At 41.5% G+C, this 17378-nt stretch overlaps 1 protein-coding gene across 1 annotated transcript; it reads right to left on the reverse strand.

The window, feature by feature from the left end:
• Positions 1-1954: 1954 nt before the first annotated feature.
• LOC109753312 (protein NRT1/ PTR FAMILY 5.10) lies at positions 1955-9757 on the reverse strand. The gene is made up of 3 exons (XM_020312246.4): positions 9438-9757; positions 9116-9333; positions 1955-3384 (listed from the first exon to the last, which is right to left on the reverse strand). The coding sequence occupies exons 1-3, from the start codon at positions 9580-9582 to the stop codon at positions 2104-2106; spliced, it is 1644 nt and encodes a 547-aa protein (XP_020167835.1). The 5' UTR covers positions 9583-9757; the 3' UTR covers positions 1955-2103.
• Positions 9758-17378: the final 7621 nt, after the last annotated feature.

Consider the following 17378-nt stretch of genomic DNA (forward strand, 5'->3'; position numbering starts at 1 on the left):
TTCTTTCGTAATCCCGTTAACCTTTTTTCAAATTTTATTTTTTTCAAAATTGATGAACGTTTTTCAAATTCATGATTTCTTTCAAAAAAATTGAACAACTTTATTCAAATTCGTGTTTTTTCTTGAAAATTCATGAACTTTTTACAAATTCGTGTACTTTTTCGAATTAGTGAAACTTTTTCAAATGAGTTGAGCTTTTAATTCACATATTTTTATTTTTGTTGATTTATTTTTTATTTTTTGCGCCTTTTTCCGTCGACTGGTCAGCCGGTGACAGAAAGGAAACCATTGCATAGTGGGCGATAGATCACATCGTTTCGCTGGGCTGGCCCATATCTGCACGCGCATGGGCGCCATAAACCCTAACCGCTTCAGAAGGCGCCGATTAGGAGTTCTCCTTCGGATCAGCTTAGTTCGAGGGGTGCGTCTACATCTTGTGCTAGACAGACAAACCGCTCGGTTCAAGGGCAACCTCTACTGGGCCAGCCAACTATAGGATTTTTTTTATCTTTTTTGTTTTCTTTTGTCGGTGCAAGGCCGTTTGTTTTTCATTTTTGTTTTCTTACATATATTAAAATTCGGAAACTTCTCTCTCTCTCTCTCTCTCTCTCTCTCTCTCTCTCTCTCAATCTATATATTTGGGAAAAATAACTCTGATTAGTTTTAAAATAAGGTTCACCATGTATTATATATTGTTCGGGGAGTGATAAAATTTTATCCTCGCGGTTTTAAAACAATGTTCGAATATTAAGGAAAAAATGTTTGTGACATCTTAAATAAAACGTCGCACATTTTAAAAATATTAAAGTGTTAAAAACTTTTGATAATTTATAAAAAAAATTACGCGTCTCCAAAATTTGGTCGTGACATCCTAAAAATAAATTATACAATGTGAAAAAAAAGGTTCAGGTAAATATTTCGTACGATTCAAAAAATGTTAGTGACATTTAATAAGTTTTAACACTTAACAAATGCTTGCATGCTCTAAAAACAATGTTCATGGCATTTATGAAAAATGTTAAATATGGGTTGAAAATGTCCACCTTGAATTAGAAAAAGTTCACTGTGCATTTCATAAGACGTTCAGCGTCTATTTCAGAGGAATGTTCAACGTATATCTGAAAAATGGTCAACGTGTATCTGGAAATGTTCAACCTGTACACGAAAAATGTTCAACGAGTATTTGGAAAAAGTTTGCATGTATTTCAAAAATGAACAAGAAATTATAAAAAGCAAGAAACAATTACACCATGGCAGTTTTGCTACGACAATCTACAAACAAATGCCTAAGCAAAAGTAATCAATATATAGATAATACAGAAAGCTAAACCAATATTTAACATTATGCATCAACACGGTAGCCATGAAATTCACAGTTTGATGTAGGAAAGGAAAAAAGCAAATGGATTGCACAATGGTTTGCTCAAATTTTGCAATGAACACATTCCGTACCTCGTCTTCCGAGACCAGTGGCATGACATCACCCGTGCAGATTGCTTCCCCATGCTGTTGTGATGGATGGGTAAGGTGTTATTTGGTCATGCTGGGCGATCGCGAGCAGCCTATGATGGCGCAACAGACCGGTGAAGCTTAGGGAGGAGGGCAGGGGCACCACCGGGCGATACGGCAGTGAGGCGGTGAGAGGAGGCCGCAAAGCGCAGATGCAATTGATGGCGACAGCCAACATGTGGCGTACATATACCTGAGGGTTTTTTTCTTGAGTTTTTTGTGGATGTTTTTTTTACGAAGAAAAATATAGGTGATTTGACTAACTAGGCTTAGAGGATATCCGCAAAGGTTATTTTCTGCATAATGGCACATGTACGTAGGTAGTTTTCATCAAGTTTAATGTCGAAGGCGGTTGGCGGCTGTAATTTTATTATGTATCAAATTAACGGTTAGATGTTTCTAGTTTTTAAGTGATTTTATAGCATATTTCTCTTTGTTCTGGTGAGCTCCTCAATTACTTTTATTTTTATACAAAGATAGATAAAAAATACTGTATATACATCCATTGTCAGAAATTTCAGTACGTAACAACATGGTACTCAACTAAAAAAAACATTGTACTAGTGCACATCCACCGGCCGGTAGGCCCTTACTTCAGCGGAGCCTCTTGTGGCTGTAGACATAGGTACTTGCGAAGCGGAGGTAGAGCGCAAGTTGGGCGGCGCTGAAGCCGGCGAGCAACCAGTAGAAGTAGTCGAGGTGAGCACGGTTAAGGTTGTCCGCGAACCAGCTGTCGCCACCACCGCTGCTGGTGATGCGGTCGATTAGGGAGACAAGAGTGCCGCTGATGAAGTTGCCCATGCCGATCACGCTATAGTAGAGTGCCATGCCCAAGCTGCGTAGCTCACTGGGCATCTGATCATAGAAGAACTCCTGCATCCCCACTTCCGCAAACACACCTGCGACCCCAATCAAAACGTATTGTGGCACCAGCCATGCCCAGCACATCGGCACCGTTGCCTCCGGGTCGTCCACCAGGCCGTGCTCCCGTGCCGTCTCAAGGCGTCGTCTTTCCACCAATGCTGCCACAGACATCGAGGCCAGGGTCAGCGCCATGCCCGTGCCCACACGTTGTAGCAGCGTTAGCCCCGATAAGGTGCCCGTGGTGCGCCGCAGCGCCGGCACCAGCACACGGTCATATATGGGGACAAACAATAGGATTGATGCAGGCCCCAACGTTTGCAGCGCCGCCGGTGGCAGCTCCAGGCCTCCAAAGATGCGGCGGTCCAGGGTGCGGCCCTGCTTGTTAAAGAGCGTCATGACTTGTGCAAATGCCACACCATAAGCCAGGCACGCCACCCAAATCGACAACAACCGCAGCACAGCACGTGCGTCCTCCTTCTTGGTTGCAACGTCCTTGGCTTCTAGCTGGCATTCTATTTTTGTACCAAGCATTGAGCTTGAAGTGGCATTGTCATGTTGGACTAGCACAGCGAGGCTACGAGCAAGGAGCACGAAGGGGCTATCCGTGCCGGGAGTGGCCTCATAGAGGCGATATGTAGGGGTGCCGAGGAGGAAGACAACGAAGGCACATAGCATGAGGGCACAGAGCATGCCAAATCCAATTCCCCAACCAAGGTTCTCCTGGATGTAGCTGACTACACCAACAGAAATGGTGATACCTATAGCCAAGGAGAAGTACCACCAATTGAACAAAGAGCTGCGGGCGGCGCACTCCCTAGGGTGGTCGGGATCGAACTGGTCAGCAGCAAAGGCCAGTGCACATGGATTGTCTGCACCCTGCGCGATGGCAATGAGATAGAGGGAGGCGTAGAAGAAGGCCACCTGCAGCGACATGGGATGGGAAGAGGTGTCGTCGGGTAATGATGGATGATGTGTCGAGAGCACCGATGATAGAGTGATCATGGCATACCCCTGCACATGTACAATTTTTAGTTGTCAGTGTTTGCTTAATGGTCAACCCATAAAGAATAAATCTAAACTACAAGAAACATTTTCTACGTGTATATCTTGAAGACGTGTTCAAAACCAGATTACTACCGAGGCAAAAAAAACACCTTACTGATCGGCTTCTTAAAGGGTCATACACTTTCTCATCCTTGATAACCCCCGTTGTTCCCAAGTGTGAGACAATGACCAGATTTAAGTGAACTTGTCTAATACTTGTGTTTATTTATTCCATGATTTTCATGCCTGAGAGAGACGTACCAAGATGCCAGGCTCGTCGAAGGACTAACTCAGACACAAATATGGATGGCATGTCACACATATTAGAAAATAATATGGTGGTTTTCTTAAGTCCATACAATCACATCAGACCCATTTTAACTCTACATTATTATTTTTCAAAACATTTGAAAACACATAACCTAACTTACAATAGACATTACTTGTTTTCTATATTGTTTTTAGTAGTCAAATTTCAATTTCGTTGGAATGGATGGATAGAGTAGTCCCTTATATTTCACAAAATCTCTGAAATATTTTACATATACTAATTTTCTACTTCTTTCAATTTCAAAGTCTCACTTAGAATATATCTAGGGTAATTTAATTATAGATATTTAGCAAATTCATTTAAGCTTTAATTCTAACCCTTTATCCACTATAAAATCTTAGAAATTGTGCTCCGTATATTCAGGTTTGCTAGGTCCCAGAATCAATTTGGCAAGGCCAAGGGAGATAACTACTTATCTCATTAATCCCTCCCTCTCTATATATAATTAATGTAAAATGGCAAGCAACGCTTGAAATTGCAATGGATTAATCTACTGGACATGCTATCCAACTAATAACTACTACACGGAGTGGCCGTTTTTCATGCATAATTAACTATTACATCCTAATATTGGCTAATCAACCTTGATGGCCCTTTGGATTTGCAAACATGAAAGTAGGGAGTACTTCTTGATTAAACAATGATTGTTTTGAATTATAAATATATTATCTACAATTTTGAAATTTAATGGCCTCAAATTCTTTTCACATGACCAAAAGGTAAATGTCCTAACATACTAATATCATGACTATAAAAAAAAATACTAATATCATGACTTCATTTGTACACCCAAAACCACCTCTTGGTGTTTCCCCTCCATGACAACCTCCATTCCACAACTTTCCTCACTCGGTGCACCTTTCTCCAAAAAGGAAGTGATGATGCCTTTTTGCATATGAAAATTTACGCTAGCCATCACTAGTAGAAAAACGACTTTTAGTCCCGGTTCGTAAGGACTTTAGTGCCGGTTCTGGAACCGGCACTAAAGGGTGGGGACTAAAGGTACCCCCCCCCCTCCCTTAGACCCGGTTCAACACGAACCGGAGCCTAAGGCCCACCACATGGCACAAGCCCGCGCCGTGGTATGTGGGACCTTTAGTACCGGTTGGTAACACCAGCCGGGACTAAAGATTTTTTTTTTTTGGAAAAAAATGATATTTTTAATTTCAAATTTCTGAATTATTTGACGACTTAGTCTCTAATCACCCCTCATAACTGCTCAAGTGTACACCACTCATTCCAAATCGTCTAACTTCCCGGCCGGTCAGACATCCTCTCACCACTCCAGCCTGAGCACGGTTAATTAACTTCCGAGTTCTATTCCCCCTAGTTTCCAAGTCAGCACTCGTTGTTTTCGTGACAATAGTAAGTTGTTAATCCTATTAACCCTCAGGAGTTTAGCTTGAGTATGAAGTCACATGTTTCATTGTTTGAGTTTGAAACTATTATTCTAAAATACAATAATTATTTAGTAACAGTAATATTTCTTGAATAAGTAGTTTGACTAGATTTGACCAAAATTCAAAAAAAACTAAAATAATTATTTAGTAGCACTAATATTCTTGAATAATTATTTAGTAACACTAATATTTCTTGAATAAGTATTTGACCACAGTTTGACCAAATTTAACCAAAATTCAAAAAAACTGAAACTTGAGCATAACTTTTTTTCCTTTTAGAATTTGAGGATTCTAAAAATTTGCAAAACGTTTTGATATATTATACTTTTTTTCGACATTGTATGCAAAAGATATAGTCGTTTTAGTTTTTTATAACACTTTTTTGCAAAACATGTCGAAATTTATATTTTTAAATTTCCCTAACTACTAGATGTAGTAACATAACTACATCTAGAAGGATTTTAATTTTTGAAGTTTTTATCATTTTCTTTTTTTTTTAAACTGAAAAGGCAATAAGGGGGGGGGGGTAGAGTTTGAAAATTGCCCTTTAGTCCCGGTTTGTGTCTCCAACCGGGACTTAAGGTTAGACCCATTTAGTCCCGGTTTATGACACAAACCGGGAGTATAGGTTAGACCTTTAGTCCGGTTTGTGTCACAAACCGGGACTAAAGGGCCTCGTGGGGCCCCGGCCTGACGCTGGCCTGCCACCACCCCTTTAGTACCGGTTCGTGGCACGAACCGGTACTAAAGATTCAACACGAACCGGGACCAATGCATAGCCGTTCGAACCGGGACTAATGGTACCATTAGTACCGGGCCAAAATCAAACCGGGACTAATGTGTCTCACGTAAGGTCGTTTTTCTACTAGTGCATGTACTAGATGGTTTTCGACTAAGTTTCTACAGAAAGTATTGGCACTCCATAGAACATGTAGTTCTCCCCTTGTTTTGGGACTTCCACAACCAGACTACCCATGTAGAATATTTCAAGAGAGCATATGATTCTTCTCCCAAGGGCAACAATGGTAGGGCCTAATGGCAGCAAAGAAACATCTCTTTCGCTTTGGGTCTTTCGCGATAAAGGACGGGTCAGAGATTCGTTTCTGGGAAGACATCTGGCTAGACAATGCCAGTCTCCGAGAACAATATCCAGCCTTGTACAACATCGCTCGCAATAAGAATAAAACTATTGCGCGGGTGCTCAGTTCATTCCCGCCCAATATTTCATTTAGTCGGGATTTGATTGGCCCCCGTTTTACGTCATGGCATAATCTTTTATCCGGTCTGGATTTGATTAATTTGACACCAGGTCGGGATGTGTTTCGCTGGAACCTTACTGCATCGGGGTCTTTCACGGTAGACTCTATGTACCGTGCGCTCACGCATTCTGAGGTACCAGTGAATAATAATAAGAAAATCTGGAAGTCAAAGATTCCACTAAAAGTTAAAATCTTCATGTGGTATCTTCGTAGGGGATTTGTTCTAACCAAAGACAACCCCGCACGCCGCAACTGGCCAAGGAGTAAGAAGTGTTGTTTTTGCACTCATGAAGAGACAATCAAAAACCTCTTTTTCCAATGCAAGTTTGCACGTTCTACGTGGTCAGTCATCCAAATAGCGTCAAATTTGTATCCGCCAACAAGTGTCACCAATATTTTTGGTCATTGGCTGGATGGTATTTCAAATAGGTTGAAAACGCTAATAAGGGTGAGAGCGTATGCCTTACTATGGTCGCTTTGGCTATGTAGGAATGATTTGGTTTTCAAAAAAAAAAGGCTTCTCCTTTGCAGGTTATTTTCCGTTGTACGCACTCGCTTCATACGTGGTCTACGCTACAACGAGTGGAGTACCAACCGCTGTTCAAGGCGGTGTGTACGCGGTTGGAGCAGGTGGCTACAGAGGTTTTTACCCAACATGGGTGGCAGCATAATCTCCGGATCGGTCCACCACCCCTTTCGACATAGGCATAGTGTCGGTCTATATGACTCTACTGTCGCCCATTTGTTGTTTTTCTTTTTCTTTTTATCAGACTTTAGGTGATTGGTTGTGTGCATCTTAGTTATGCAGAGGCCGAGTGTTACTCATAATGCTTTGTATCCTCTTGATGCTACATTTTGAGATAATAAAAGCGCCCTTTATCGAAAAAAACAATGGTAGGCCCGCCAATGACTTTTGACCTATCTTTTTTCCAAATTTTCCCGTCGCAAAGCCATTGTCAAGCTTCTAATTGAAAGACTAAATCCCGTACCCCTCCTCCTTGTTCACAATGATGGGACTGGATTCATCAATGTAACGTCTACCGCAGAGAATTTTATATATGCCCATATCTTCTTAGCTGCTATCACTCAAGAAAGGCACCCACTATGACCTTCAAAATCTATTCCCGTAAAGCTTTTGACTCCATCGTGTGGGACTCTCTTCTTCTCATTCCTACCCGTACGGGTTTCCTACCAGCCTTGTTGTCTTGGATTCACACACTACGTATACTCTCTTCTAGTAAAACGGTGGTCCTCCTAAATGGTGTCACTAAAATTGGATCAATTGCTAAAATGGACTAAGTCAAGGTGATCCGCTCTCCCCTTGCATCTCCATCGTCGTTGCAGACTTAGTACAACATCGAATATTCAAAGACCACTCAGATGACCTTCTACATCACCTAATCAACCCTAACTTACCCCTACCGCCCTCCAGTATGTTGAAGACACACTGATTCTAGCCCACAATTCCATAGAGGCTGACAACCAGCTTAAGACCATCCTCGATGACTTTGCCAAAGCCATTGGTCCAGACATGACATTAATGTTCCACAAAACCACCTCCGTCCCCATTCACAATAACCCCTACACCGCGATTGACATTGCCACTATTTTTATTTCACGGCCTCTTCCTTTCCACAGACATACCTAGGTTTACAAGTTTCCCCATCAACGTTCCCCTCCACTTTTTAGCCCATCGCCCACACAACAAAAATTGGCAATCTAGGCATCAACAACGTGCTTCACAAGAATAACTGATTGTTCAGGATGATCACTTTCAAACTGTTGCAAATGCCCCAACCTCCGATGGGTGCAATGCTACCATCGCCGCTATTCCCATGCAGTTGATGATAAACACTCCACCCCCTTTCTTTGGATAACCATAAACAACCACATGCCCACCCTTCAGCAAATCTCCTTTGTTCTTGCCAATAATGGTCTTGCCTCCTTCTTCCAGATAGATACTTGGCTCCTAAGCCAACCCCTTCTGACGCCTACCTGGATATCTACTCCTACTCTATCCACACCACCGCCCTAGTCTCATAGCTCAAGCAAAATCGGATATTGCCCAACCTACGGATCCTCCTTCCAACATTTTCGGCCAAACTTTGACCATCTATATAAATTACACCATATGTTTTATATGCTACAAAAAGGATTCACTAAATATAATTTTTGTGACATATAGTTTATACTATATTTTTGGTTAACTTCATGGTCAAAGTTTGACACTAAACACAAGGGGGCTTATTAAACCTGGACGAAGTGAGTATTATTATTCTTTTTGATTTGTAGGAACTAGTAACCGTTCCCCGACAAAAATAAAAACTGCGCCTGCCATTGTTACTTGATTATTACTTAAAGATAGTTCATACCACTATTTTTCTTATATACTCCCTCCGTCCCAAAATAAGTGACTCAAGTTTGTACTAACTTTGTAGGGAGTATATCGCAAGTACTCCGCATCACGTCATAATATAACAAATGCATACATGATCCGTATCAGAAAAAATCCATATATTTGTTGTTCAACCTACCGTTAGTTGATGGCACATGAGCTTTTTTTTGGGGGGAGTTGCATTATTGCATACTACGATTCAGGCAAGTCTCATCCGCGCAATCAAGTTTCAGATGTCAAGGTCGTTGCCATCGCCTACTGATGGTGCCGTACGTTGAAATGTATCAAAAGAATTAAATGAAGGAAAAATTACCATGACGTAGAGGATGCAGGCAAGGATGATGGACCGGCAGCGCCCCAGCCATGAGTCGGCGACGAAGGCGCCCAGCAGCGGCATCAGCGTGGCCGTTCCCGACCAGACATTCACGCCGGCAGCTGCGGCAGCGTTAGAGTGGCCCAGCGGCCCCGTCAGGTACGTGATCAGGTTCGCCGACACGCCATAGTAGGAGAAAGCGCTGGCGACCTCCATCACTGCATGCATGCCGCCGGCCGGCCGGCCATATTGATAGCAGATTGATCAGTTGTCGCCAGTGAAAAGCTTAGCTAGCTAGGAGGGTTCATGCGTGCGTACGTACCGACGACGAAGAGGGCGGAGCGCCACCCGCCGGAGGTGCTGTGGTAGACGAGGCGGCCACGGAAGTCGGAGACGCCGGCGAGCGGTGGCCCATCTTCTGTGTGCTCCGTAAGGAAGGGAGCCTCGGCGTCCACCATTCCCATCATGCTATACCTCTCAGTACTCTGTTGGAGCTAATTAAGCTCCACCTCTCTCTACAGAATCTTTAGGTTGTGTGTCACTGTCAACGCGAGCCAAAAATCTTTGCCAGCTGAGCTAATCAAAATACATGATGCTTGCACGTAGTTGGTTGGTACGTACAACACTTCCCTTTCTTTCTTTCTATCTACTCCCTCCGTTTCTAAATGTAAGTCTTTGTAGAGATTCCACTATGGACCATATACAGATGTATATAGATGCATTTTAGAGTGTAGATTCACTCATTTTGCTTCGTATGTGATTCATAGTGAAATCTCTTCAAAGACTTATATTTACGAACGGAGGGAGTAGTTCCCATTGTGATAATAGTAGATCCACGGAGAGGTTTCGACGGACTTCACGGGCTGAGGAACGTGGCCAAGTTTAATTGCCCCCCCCCCCCCCCCCCACCCCCCAATTTTAAGTGGTGGGGCCCTTCCTACTTAACGAAATCACAGATATTAATCCTTAATTAGCCCGTAAACCTTCTGTAAAGTGCCCGTGTGTGTAGCATTACTCTTCCCATTGGCAGGGAAAAAGTCTAATTAAGTTATATAAATGGATATAAAAAGTTAAGATATTAGCTTCGCATCACCGCTAAGTTTTTTAACCTAGCACCTACTCGTTGTAAATATATAAACATCTATGATATCAAATTAGCTCCATCAGATCCATTATTAAATATACTTTCGTTGATGTTGCATATTAGCCAACAAAACTTATAGATTTGGTCAAACATACAGAAGTTTCAGTTAGCACAAAACTAGAACTTCCATCAATTTCGGATACAAGGACTGCGTTCACATCTTTTAGCATTGGTGTTGGTCAATATCTTATCAGCTTTACCACCTTACCTGCATGGTCCAAGACAATGACAATATGCTCACTCTGTTAATAAAGATGGTTGTAATGCAACCAGTTCGGATGTGCAATCATATAGAGTGCCAACGAGCATTTGAAGACGAATCCACATACCTTATTATTAAATACATCTTTTCTTGGTGGCTTGCATGGTACAAACAAGTATGACCAAGAAATACTTTGCACTCTTTATTTTCTTAATAATCTTGGACTTAATGGCAGAAGCAAGCAAGTGTATCAAGTCATTCTGATTCTTATAATAAAGATATTGAGTAGGAGTTTCTTCGTATGTTAATTGTAATAATACGACGAACATGCTCTTAAATAATTGTGACAAATTGCAAAAAACATCTCTACCAAACCCAAGAGATATGCATGGCTATCTTCATACCTTTTGCTGTTAATAGCACGAAATTAAGTCTAGATTATGCTTTGCAAGAAATTTAACAATGCACCAATTCTAAGAACAACTTCTCTCCCGCGCTCCTTCGCATTTTCAAGTTGTCGCTGAGCATCTTTATAAATAGTTTGATACTTCCGCAATCTGGTACGCAGCTCATACCAAGTGATCATATTCAAAACATAATATGCACTTGTCTCATGCTCTTTAATTATACTGCCAAGATGTATCCAATCATCCTGCCCCTCATTTGTCAACTTGCCTTTACAAGCAAATCAAAAGATTTTGTTGAGGTCGTTAGAATAGACAAGCCATTCCCTATTGAAATGCTTCCCATTTGACAGAATCCTGATATAGAATAGTTCCAAAGCGCTTCTAGAATATCTATCCATTGGACCTTTCAAATTTTAGAAGTCACTTTTAGTGCCCTTTTGTGCTAAAAAATGTCAATTTATTTAGAATCAATTAAACCCCAAATTCTTGGATCAAATTCATCAACATGAAAGAAACCACCAACATCCGCAATAGGCGAAGTATCCAATTAACATCAATACTAGTTGTCCTGATGTTATCATCATTATTATCAATGTCGATGTTTGTGTTATCAATAAGTACTTCCTCAACATAAACATTATTTTTGGTCTCTGTCTATCCATCTCTAGGATCATTGTCAGCATTATAATGGGAGGACGCGTGTAATTATTTATAATAAACCCATATGTGTCTCCTTTATGAGATTGAGTTAAATTCTTATTTCTTGTTTTTTTTCTCATGCTTTTGGCAACCAGATCCAATTTTGTAGTCCGAAAAGACGTGACTATCTTGAAACATGTATACATAAAGTGAAAATAACGGAATTAGCAACAAGCTATTGGCATAAATGAAAATTGATAGGTGGACTGTGCTCTGTGGAACGCATGGATCAATGGTGGAAAACTCATAGAAGTCATCATGTTGAACTGTGCATGATTGAATTGAATAGGATCACCGTATTGGAGAAAGGAGACGAGCAGACGCAGTGCTCAACATGACTCATCCTGGTCGTTAGTGTCATCCATGGGCTGGGTGCTGGATGGCGCTCAAGCAATAGAGGGGCAACTCATGATCCATGGTGGTGATGGGTGGCAGCTTTGCAGTCGAGTTACAGGCCTGCTTCTTGTGGGCCTTCTCCACCAGGCCAGCTTTAACGGTGATTTACTATTTGCCGCATTATGCAGCAAAAGTGTCAACGGGGAGCTCCTATTTGCCGCATACGCCCGTTCGCACAGACCGCACCGATTAGGCCGGCAGGTTGGACCTGCGTATGGTTGGGCGCAAAAAATACGAAGTATGGTTGCGCGCAAAAAATACGAAGAAAATGTGGGAGACCCAGGATTCGATCCGACGAGCTGAAATTAAGGATGGAACAACCCTGGCAGTCATACTGAATCACTTGTTGAGTGATATGTGTAGCGCTAACTGTAAAGAACCAAAGGGAAGCAGCGTAACTCAACATTACTCAAAGAAATTAAGAAACACATATAAATTATTGAAATCCAATTTCTTTTGAAAATGCAAGTAATATTTTGAAAATACGAAACAATCTATGAAAAAAATTGATCAAATTTCGAAAATTGAGAACAGAAAAATGAAATTCTGAAATAATTTCGGAAAAGCACGAAATTTGAAACTCCAATTTTTTTGAAAAACGAACAAATTTATAAATTAAGAACATTTTTAACAAAAATTAACAAAAACTAAAATTGTTAACTTTTTTCAAAACACAAACAAAATTGAAAAGTCAGAACATTTTTTTGAAAATGTGAACAAAATTTTTCAACTCCAAACATTTTTCGACCTGATTTACATTGGAAATTCCGAACATGTTTAACAATGCGAACAATTTTTTTAAAATGTGAACAAAATTGTAAATTTCGAACATTTTTAGAACATGAACAAAACTCCAAAAACATTTTTTGAAGAGATGAACAAACTTTGAAAGTCCAAACATTTTTGTAAATTGAGAACAAAATTTTGAAAATGTGAACAAAATTTGGAATTTTGAACATCTTTTGAATTGTAACAAAAAATGTGAAAAGGGAACACTTTTTGAAATTCTGAACTAAATTTTGGCAATATGAACATTATTTAAAAATGTGAATATATTTTGACAATAAGATTTTTTTGAAAATTCTGAACAATAATTTAACTTAAAAAGAATAGAAGAAACAAAGAAAATTAAAGAACAGAAAAAGACAGTGAAGAAAACTCGAAAAAACCAGTAGAAGGAACAAAAGTTTTTTGGAAATTCCGTGAACTGGTTTTAAGTTTCGTCACTGGTGTTTGTTTCTTTCAGTTTTGCATTGCTATTCGTTCATTTGCACGAGCTAGTCGTGGTGGCTAGTGCGGCGTGTACATCTACAGGAGGTGCTGGGTTTGATCCCTAGCGCAAACTGTTTTTGCGGTTGTTTATCTCGCGAGAAGGGAAACTACCGCAAATGAGCCGGCCCAGGGTGAGTTGCGCCCTGTACGAAGGCACGACTAGTTGCCGCAATAAGCAGCGTATAGAAACTGAATGAGCGTCAAGATATGAGCGGGCCAATTTTAGCAGCTAAGCGCTCCCCGTTTTGGGAACAAGGTTCCATCGTGAATATTACCCGTTTTTCTATTTTTTAAGTTTTTAAATTTTCTGTTTCATTAAAAAAAAAGATAAATTTCAATAAATGTTCGAAGGTATCCAAAAATATGTTCTTGTTTTTTCAAAAAACATCAGACTTTTAGAAATTATTTAAGTTTCTAAAATTCATTGCTATTCCAGAAAATGAATAAAATTTCTAAACCTGTTTATGTTTTCAAAAATGTCCAGAATTTAAAATTTTCTTCTAAATTTCATAAAATGTTAAAAATCAAATAAGTTGTTCGGATTTACAAAATTGTTCTAAATTAAGATATTTGTTCACATTTTGAAAAAATGTTCCGGTTTTCAAAAAATGTTTGAGAGTTTAAAAAATGTCACAATTTTCTAAAATGTTTGTTCTTTAAGAAATTTAAAAACACATTAAAATTGGCCGCCTTTTATATAAAATTGTTCATAGTTTTAAAAAATATTCACAATAAAGAAAATGTTTTGCGCATCGGCTCACTACACACAATTGGATGGGGCCGGTCCATCAGTATGCACACTGTGAATTTCCCCTCCAGTTTGTAATAGTTAGTGTCAAGTAGGCGCAACTGCCGTATATCGCGGGAGCTATGGGGGTGTTTGGTTACCTGCATTGATTTTTGGGTGGTTGCATCGAAAAAATGATACAGCATCAGCAGGGCCTGTTTGAGGAAATACAGGGTAAAATGCAACATTTGCGTGTTATTTGGTCGCGTGCATGAGAGGTCTTGTCATCGAGATGCAATATTCACCCGGCGTTTGGTTGCATACATGCATACTAATTAGGAGTTAACAACTATACCTAACAGGAAGATGACAGTAGAACACACACGTCAACGAGGCCAGGCACAAGGAAAATGGTGCAGCGTCGATGGCCTTCTGGTTGCCCACCTTGTCCCAGAGCCCGTCGGAGGTGAGGATGAGCTGATCGAAGTCGGCGCCCACGTCCACTGTGGTCGTCTCCGGCTCCACCACCACCCATGGCTTGAGATGCGCGTCGCCGATCTCCCGGGTCACGGCCAATGAGCCTGAAGATGACCTGCCCGCTCCTCACCACCGCCTTCGCCGGCAGCGGCTCTGGTGGCTGCAGCGGGTTCTCCCCGCGGGGGTTGAAGGTGATGTCGCCGAGCATGCTGGACTTCCCGTCGCTGGCGCTGGGGAGCCCCGTGATGCCGCTCCCACTTTTTAATGTTTGGAATTACAAATGTAGTTCAAAATTTCAAGAGATTATTCATAAATTTTAAAAATTGTCCATAGTTTTTAAAATATTTGTTTGGGGTTTCAGAAATAGTTTACTTTTCTCAAATGGGGTTCATTTGTTAGTTCACGGACAATTTTTAATTCAGGACTTTTTTCAAACTGGTGACCATTTTTGCCCCAAAACCATTGTGAACATTTATTTATTCCATGAATATTTTTAAAATTCTCCGTGAACATTTTTTAAATTCATGACTATTTTGGGAATTCTTTAGTTTGTTGAATTTCATAAAAAAATCTTGAGCATTTTTCTTGTTTGTGACCTTTTGTTAAATTCACAAACTTCTTTTAAATCATGAAAAAAATTATTCAGGAAATTTGTTCAATTTTGTAAGTTTTTTTTGAACATTATGTTGGTTTTTGGGTGTAGTGGAATTAAAAGAAAAAACGGTGGTAATGGGCTAGCCGCATCCAGCGAGAGGAAGACACCTGACGCGAGTCATCAAGCGATATATATAATTTTGCCGAATACAGAAGATCTTGCGTATCTTTCATTGATAGAAGGAAGGGAGTACATAGAGGGCAAGATGTCTAAGCAATGTTCTAATACCGGAACTAGAGAGGGCAAGGAAGAAGAGCGTTACATGGGCAGGGGGGATGCCTCATGCGAACTATGAGGTTATGGAGGTGGCGCAGAAATGGAGCCTCAAATATGAAACCCCGGATTGAAAGTCATTGGTGGCGTTAGAGTAGACAATGTGGAGCTTCTGGAGATAAGGTTTGGGTCAGGGTATCTCCAAAGCTGACCGCCAAATGTCTCCGGTATGTGTCAGTTTTTATGTCTGGACGTGGTCCGCAGACATGATGCTGGAGGGAGCCATCCAAAGCTATTCACAAATTAATCTGGTTGGGGGGAGAGGTAGTAGAGCGGGACCATGCATGTGGTGGGATTTATGATGTGGTGTGGAGGAGAGAGAGAGAGGAGAGGAGGACCATGCATGGGAAGAGACAGAAAAGAGAGGAGGACCATGCAGAGGCTTTTGGTTGGTCAGATAATGTCCGGACTCCGATAAGGCCCCCCATGTTTGTTTTTAGGATACATGTCCCGTTTAATGGCAAAGGTGGTCCGAACACTATGATCCAAATATATATTAAAGATTTGAGGGTCCGTTTTGGAGATGCCCTTGTGTGTGGCCGGCTAGGGTGAGCGAACATGTGGGGGGAACGAGCGCGGGTGGTTAAAATGATCCAGCAGCGGTTGCGCGGGCGGCCAAACACGTGATCAACCGGCTGTTCCTGAGTCTTTTCTAAAAGGAGCAGGCGCTGCTTTGTTTAGAGAAAAAGTTCACGCTCCGTCAGGCTACTAGTTTTGCTGAGGGAAGTAACTTTGTAGGGAAACATGTAGAATGATCTCAAAGTACATTTGTCATATTGGTACAGTTTTGATAGAGGAAAACGTACACCTAAGCTCCAAAATGCATAATATCTCCAAATGGATTGTCAAGACGAACACTTAAATAATCTCACGGTACTGTTGCTTAAAATGGGCTTTACTTACTTGAGTCTTCTTTGTTAACTTCTTTTTTACAAGTAAAAGTTGTGTCAGATCCCGGCCATATAGGCTCAAGTCTTTTTTTACATATTTCAATTTGAACCTGTAAAAAATTAAAATGAAACATGTTTCATAAAATATGAAACAGACATAATCTGAGATGCCACATGACTTATCAAGTGACATCGCCAATGTTGTGATATAACTTTACTAGCAAGTAGCTACCCAACGGGGTGACAAAGTCAGAAATCTTTATCATCAGTCATCCTGGCATCCATCGTCAGAAATTAAGAATACAACAACATGGGTACTCATCCAATTGTAGAGACACGCTCTTAGTGGAGGCTCTTGCGCCTGTAGACAAACGAGATGGTGAAGCGGATATATAGCACAAGCTCGATGGCGCTGAGGCCAGCGAGCACCGCTGCTGGTGACACGGTCAATGAGGGAGATCAGAGCGCCACTGATGAAGCCACCAATGCCCATCACACTAAAGTAAAGCGCCAAGCCAAGGCTACACAACTCGCTTGGCATATGGTCATAAAAGAACTCCTGCATCCCAACCATCGCGAACACGTCGGCCACCCCGATCATCACATACTGCGGCACTAGCCACACCCAACTCATCGGCACCGTTGCTCCGGCATCATCCACTAGGCCATACTCATGTGCCTTCTCTAGCCGTCGGGCTTCCACCAATGCTGCCACACACACGGTGGCTAGTGACACAACCATGCGGGCGCCCACACGTTGCAGCGGTGTTAGCCGTGAAGGATTGCCTGTCATGCAGCGTAGCTCTGGCACCAACAAACGGTCGTATATGGGCACGAACAACAAGATGGCTGCTGGTCCGAATGTCTGCAACGCGGCTGGCGGCAGCTCTAGACTGGCAAAGAGGTGGCGATCCAAGGTGCGGCCTTGCTTGTTAAAAAATGTCGTAATTTGTGCAAACACAACACCATACACCAGACACGCCGTCCAGATAGGCAGCAGTCGTAGCACGCTACACACCTCCTCTGACTTGGTCATGTCATCTTCATCTTTTGGGTGGTGTTGTCTTATTGTGCCAAAGGAGCAGCTCGAGCTCCTGACAAGTAGTGTGGCAATGTCGTGG

This window comes from Aegilops tauschii, chromosome 2, assembly GCF_002575655.3.
Source record: "Aegilops tauschii subsp. strangulata cultivar AL8/78 chromosome 2, Aet v6.0, whole genome shotgun sequence".
In the NCBI taxonomy this organism is placed as follows: Eukaryota; Viridiplantae; Streptophyta; class Magnoliopsida; order Poales; family Poaceae; genus Aegilops; species Aegilops tauschii.

What these genes read in the sequence shown, in the direction of transcription:
- LOC109753312 (XM_020312246.4), bottom strand. Translation starts at nt 9,582, where the DNA reads ATGATGGGAATGGTGGACGCCGAGGCTCCCTTCCTTACGGAGCACACA. An exon ending in CTCCGCCCTCTTCGTCGTCG is followed by an intron (nt 9,334 to 9,437) that starts GTACGTACGCAC and finishes GCATGCATGCAG; the next exon opens with TGATGGAGGTCGCCAGCGCT. An exon ending in CCTGCATCCTCTACGTCATG is followed by an intron (nt 3,385 to 9,115) that starts GTAATTTTTCCT and finishes GTACATGTGCAG; the next exon opens with GGGTATGCCATGATCACTCT.